The 5,826-nt window shown below is 52.7% G+C and overlaps 1 protein-coding gene across 1 annotated transcript; it reads right to left on the bottom strand.

Moving 5' to 3' along the window:
- Positions 1 to 546: 546 nt before the first annotated feature.
- On the bottom strand, positions 547 to 5,245 carry BARHL2 (BarH like homeobox 2). The gene is made up of 3 exons (XM_059072841.1): positions 4,636 to 5,245; positions 2,658 to 2,883; positions 547 to 859 (listed from the first exon to the last, which is right to left on the bottom strand). The coding sequence occupies exons 1-3, from the start codon at positions 5,243 to 5,245 to the stop codon at positions 547 to 549; spliced, it is 1,149 nt and encodes a 382-aa protein (XP_058928824.1).
- Positions 5,246 to 5,826: the final 581 nt, after the last annotated feature.

The following is a 5,826-nucleotide window of genomic DNA, read 5'->3' as shown; positions in this document are numbered from 1 at the left end:
GGAGCATGCCACTTTTCCAAAAGAAAAAAGGTCATGAGAAATCAGTGCAAAGTTCTCAGTTACCCTCCTCTTTTCTCTGGGGCAGTCGGAATGTCCACGGCAACGCCCTCTGCCTCGGAATTTGAGGCTGTTCATCTACAATTCTCTCTGCCTGTGTGGTTTCCTCTCCGTGCCCTTCTTTCTTCCCTCCTTACCCCACCCCCCTCCCTCCCTCCTGCTTGTCCCTAAAGTCATTTTTTAAAAAGAACTTGAGGTTTTGTTTTTGTTGATGTTTTCACTTACTGGTCGCACTTTGTGTGGAGTCGGCGTTTTCGCCAGTCACACTGCTGTGCGGGAGCTTTCCAGCCCTGTCTCTGGGGGTGGGGAGATGGAGAGTGGAGGGCTGGCTCCTCTTTGGGCCCCCCCTCCACCCGCTGGTGAGTGTCTTCCTCTCTTACTTCTTTGCTTCCCGGTTGGCTGCAAGGGAGGCCGGACAGCCTGGTGCCGGGAGAGGAGAGGCAGCTGTCCGGGTCGGGGAGGGGACAGGGAGGGACAGTGACTTGCTCTTCACCGGGGATGCGGGGTGCCTGGGATGGGGTTGGACAGGGGATTGAGGGCCGGCTGTCCCCCAGGCCCCAGGCCGTGGATGAGCACTCGGGGCACCAGGGGCCGCTGAAGCTGGGGATGGGGCGCAGGAGGAGTCCGGTACATGCTGCTGTACATGGCGGCAGCCGCCGCCGCGGCAGTAGTACTGTCCATGCTGCCCAGCAAGCTTGGGTGGTAGAAATAAGGCGACGGAAACATCCTCTGCAGTGCCGAGTAATTCCCTGCCTCGGCCAGCAGCTCCAGGCCCACCGCAGTCTGCCGCTTCCACTTGGTCCTGAAATAAAAGCAGGCGTGCGTGCACCCTGCAGCTGTGGGCACTGCCCAGGCACCAAGGCCCGTTCTCCCCCATCACCTGCCTCCTCTTCCTCGGGGAGCACAGGAAGACTTAGAGACTGCTGAGAATCAGGAATGAAGCGCACCTCCTAGCCCCCTATCCCACCCTCTCCCTCCCAGAATCACCCAAATCCAAGTCAGTTTCCCAAACGATGCCATCAATGCCTGAGACATTCATAAATAAAATTCTCCAATCTTTGCTACCTTTTCCTGACTTTTTGCTCTGGCGTCGCCCCCCCCCCCGCCGTTATTGTTTGGCTACTTCCTGAAACTTTCCTGGAGGCCAACGGAGACCACTCTTTCTATAGGCAGTCTTCTCCCTCTTCGTCTAATTTCCTTCCCCAAGTGGCTCCCCAGCAATCCCAGAGGGTCCACTCTCTGCCCCTCCCCCTTTCCTCCTGGCCGAGTGAGAAGAAACCATAAACAAAGGGACACAGAGAGAGACTCCTGGGCCTTGGACCCCTGGCCCTCTTGGTCCCCAGGGCTGTGGAGACACATCTCTCTCACCAGCCTGACAGGACCTTACGGCAGGTGTTGGGGGGGGGCGGGGTTAAGAGCCAGGAAGGTGACAAGGGTTTCAAAACGGAATTCGTTTGAGGGAGGACTCTCCCATGGGGACAGTACCTCCGGGCCATTCCAGGAGGGGAAAAATGCATTTCAGGATCTTTTCTCCTCTGAGAGAGAGTAACAATTAAAACCTGTGATCAGCTCTTCTCGGGCTCCTCCCTCCCCCACCGCACCCCACTAGGAAGAATAGGCAGCAGGCCTTTGCTCAGATGCCTCCTGACGGAACGCAGGGCTGGTGGGCCCTCCATACCCGGCAGCTCCAGCCAAATTAATAAACATGTCGCCCATTTTAAATTGGCTACAAATGACACTAATGTTTTCCGACAGAATTAGGGTGGCTGAAACCGTATGTAATGAGACAGAAAATTATGGTAAAGATGACAACTGGATGGGCATTTCCAATCACACTTATGGACGATTAGAACACAAATGAGAGAAAAGGAGGGGGAGAGAAAATCGAGACAAGGGAGACAACCGTCAGGCTTGGAAACTCGGCATAACCTCGGCCCCAGACTACACAGGTTGGGTTCACACTGCAGTTCAGGGGCCTACAAGTACTGTCAGCCCCTTTACTAATTTCCTTTCAAGGGAAGCCGTGGTTCCTGGAGGGCTCTGAGGTGGCCAGAATAGGGGACAGACCCTCAGTCTAGATGCCCAACCGGCTGCCAACTCTACCTCTCCCGACTGACTCACAGGCCAAGCAAGGACTTTTAAGCTGAAGACAGTGGGTCAGCTCTTCCAGGATGGATACAGCCAGACTGTGTGACTGGCTATAGATATTTGGAACCATCCTGGGGCAGGCCCAAAAGGGTGCAATGCACAGGTTTTATGGGCCTGAGTGTCTCCGACACCTATGTCTCAGTTTGAAAAGGTGTGGCTTGATTGATTTGGGGGCAAAATGGGGTAAATTTCAGCCACTCAGGTTTGAGGGAGAAACTAGCATATTTGTTAAGGACACTTAGAAGTGCAAAATTCTCCAAACTCCAGCTACCCAACGATCCCTTTCACCTTGGAGGTGTGGCTAATCCCTTCTCCAGCCAGAAAGCCCCCGACTGCCAGCTCAGGGCCCTCTGAGTCCTTAGTGTCTCCGAGGCCAGGAGGGAAGAAGATCAGTGTAGTAGTCTTGACCTGGATGGCCAGACGCCTTTGCTCTCCCACACAACCTCCCTTACCTGCGGTTCTGGTACCAGGTCTTGACCTGGGTGTCAGTGAGATTGAGCGCAGCTGCCAGGTCCATGCGGTCCTGCACACTCAGGTACTTCTGTCGCTCAAAGCTACGCTCCAGTTGATTGAGTTGGTGGTCGGAGAAAGCCGTCCTGGCTTTGCGAGGTTTTTTGGCTCTCACAGGGGGACTCTCTCGGCTACTCGTAATCTCCCGGTCTCCTTCCTCCTTTGTTCCTACGTAGAAACCCAGACACGGCCATAAGGTAGCCTGGAATGGGGAAGGATGGAGTGTCCTCCTGGCACACACTTCCACATTCCCAAGCCAGCTGCTGGTCTGGGGGTGGGGGAACTATACTCTGTCACCTTCCTTATAAACATACTTGGACCCTAGCCAGTATGGAGGAAGAGGACCAACTGCTGGCTAGGGAGTGTGGAGGCTTGTGCAGAGCTCCTAAGAGGGTTCCAAAAGAGTGCTGGATCTTCCTGTCTTTGGAAATGAAAAAGAAAAAAAAAACTTTATGATAAAGTGTCCTTTTCTTAATTGTTTCCTTGACTGGGGGGAGACACTGTCCTTTTCCATTACTGTTTTCACTCTGACTTCATATTTTCTTATGTGCTAGTTTTTAAAAGGTCTTTCAACTTTTTTCTTTTGAGAAGGGGGCACTTTTTTCATTTTACTTCTCCTGTTTACTAAAACTTATAAGCATTTGTTTTCCTTTTTTCAAATGCACTTGGGAAATGTTGGATCAAGCTCTCTGCAGCTGTTTGCATCAGGTCTCTTAAAGCTTCAGAAAGAATGTCTCCCAGACGCTGCGTTCAGCTCAGAATCACTGAGCCCATCCAGGTGACAGCCCAGAGATTTCCGGATTCTATTTGTCAACTTTGGTTTTTTACTGAAATGCTGGGAAATCGATATGTCAGTCCCTCTGTTTGTACCCGTTTTTGCTGTGCTCCTTGATCTTCCCTGCAGGAAGAACCATAATCTCTCTAATTGACCCACTGGGGAGGTTGGTGCACAAAAAATCGCCAGACCAGACTGTACATCTGTTTTGGGCACTATTATGCTAATGATACAATAGTAAAATGAAGAGGCAATATCCTACCTTCCAGTCAGCACACATCTTTCCCAGAGATGACAAAGATTAATAATAATAATAAGCTTATCAGTAAAGGGAAAAAAGAGAACTCTCCTCATATGTTAACACTCTTTTGCCATGCAAAGACCAGAACACTTATGACATTCTCTGGGGAGAAAGTGGAAAAAGGGAGTTGAAGGACAATTCCATTGCCATCTTCTGATTTTACAAAAATAGATATCCAATTCCATAAAATTTTACTTTCATAAATGCTACCTCCCAATTTACTTGTAAGGGGCCAAAACTCACTGAAATACAGATATTCAGTTAGCGCCAAGGGGTAGGAAGAGTATATTTTTAAATTGAAACACTAATTATAATTTTTTACCGTGTGGCCTTCCCTATATTAATCACGATCTAATAATTTTTTTAAAAAAGTTTCCCTGTTAATCACTTCGGAACTTTTCCCTTCGCTATATCTGATAATTCCCGTTCCGGTGTTTAGAAAATACGGTGTGTAGGAAGAATGGAATGATTTGCATTAAATAATAAGCACCACGTTGTGATCACACCCCTAGGCACTACGAAACACTAAAGTATTTCCCGTCAGATACCCTCCGCCTCTGACCCCTTCCTAATAAATTAAAATGAAGTAAAACAAAGAAAGGAGCTGGATGGTGGTGAGGGTTGGGAGGTAGAAATGTAACAATAATCAGAACTTGGGACGAGTCCCCAAATCGCACGCCCAGGCCTCCCTCCCGCTTGCAGTTTTTGACCGTGGCGCTATCGCCTTAGAAGCTGAGAATCGCCTTCGAATCCCAGCAGAGATTCGCGGGAGACAGAAGGGGAGACAGGGAAGCAAGAGGAGGAGAAACTAGACGGCTGAGGGAGCCGAGGCGGCGCGACTCACCGTGGCATTTGATGTCGCTCTGGGACTCTTCCCGCTTGTCGAGTTTGGCTTTGCTGTCCTCCTGCTCGAGCTTTGGCCTGAAGCTCTCGTGTGCTGCGTTGCTCTCCTGCTTCGGGGTGTGGTGGGGAGAGGAGACGCTGGTGCTGTACGGTGCACACGCCGCCAGAGGTTTGCTGTCGCCCAAGATGTCCTTAATTAAAAAAGAAGAAGTGGAAGTCCTGGGGACCGAGGCGGCCGAGCCCAGCTGCTGGGCGGGTGGCTGCGGCGGCTGCGGTTGCGGCGAAGGCTGCAAACTTTGCGTGGGGGCCGTGGCTGGCGGCGGCGGCGGCTGTTGGCTGTGGTGGAGGTGGTGGTGATGCTGGGGACCGTCCGCTATCACATGCGGTTCCGGGGGCTCCATGGCGACCGAGATGGGAGAGGAAGGCGCCGTCCCTACAGTATCAATCTCCGAACACGGAGACGGAGTGGCCTGACTCCTAAAATCCGCGGTCCTGGCCTCGCCGAGCGGGCGGAAATCTCCATTCATCATGCCGGGGCTGCCCGAACTGGCACTGGACAAAATCGTGTCTATTCCAAAACTCGACCCGCTGGCCCCTTCCATTGTTGTCATTTCTACATGAGGTCCACGCCACTCCGCCGCTCCGCTGCCGCCCCGACCAAGCAAAGGAAGCTATCGATCGTAAAACAGAATAACACGAAACAATGTTGTCGCCGCTTAAAACACAAACAAACAAAAAAAGTGGGGCGGGGAGGGAAGAAAAATTGGGAGGTGGCAATCCGTGGACACTTGCGACACTTTTTTTTTGCACCCTAATGCAAAAAGTAGGAGTTTGGAGAAAGGAAGATAGAGGGGGAAAGTTACAAAAATTGTTGAGGAAGCACCGAGCGTGCGCTCCAGGAACGATCGCGCACGTGGCGCGGCGGTGGCGGCGCAGGAGAGCCAGACGGAGGTGCAGGCAGCAGGAGGTGACCCCGACGCCGCCGCCGCTGCCGCCGCCGCCAGGGTCTGCCCACAGCCTGGCACCAGGCGGCAGCGGCGGCGGCGGACGGGGCAGGTGCAGCGACCGCGAAGCCCGGGCAGCCGCGCGCCCTCGGAGCTGCCCAGCGGCTCCCCGAGGTGGTGGCCGCGCGCGACTCGGACGCCCCGGTGCCGAGTTTCTGAACTTTCTTGGAAAGTTGTGGAGCAGACAC

The sequence above is a fragment of the Kogia breviceps genome, chromosome 1, assembly GCF_026419965.1.
Source record: "Kogia breviceps isolate mKogBre1 chromosome 1, mKogBre1 haplotype 1, whole genome shotgun sequence".
Classification (NCBI taxonomy): domain Eukaryota; kingdom Metazoa; phylum Chordata; class Mammalia; order Artiodactyla; family Physeteridae; genus Kogia; species Kogia breviceps.
This window is presented reverse-complemented; position numbering and strand designations above follow the sequence as displayed.

Coding starts and splice junctions, on each gene's coding strand:
- BARHL2 (XM_059072841.1), bottom strand. CDS start 5,245: ATGACAACAATGGAAGGGGCCAGCGGGTCGAGTTTTGGAATAGACACG. Junction 2,884..4,635: donor GAGCGACATCAAATGCCACG/GTGAGTCGCGCC, acceptor GTTTCTACGTAG/GAACAAAGGAGGAAGGAGAC. Junction 860..2,657: donor ACCTGGTACCAGAACCGCAG/GTAAGGGAGGTT, acceptor CTTTTATTTCAG/GACCAAGTGGAAGCGGCAGA.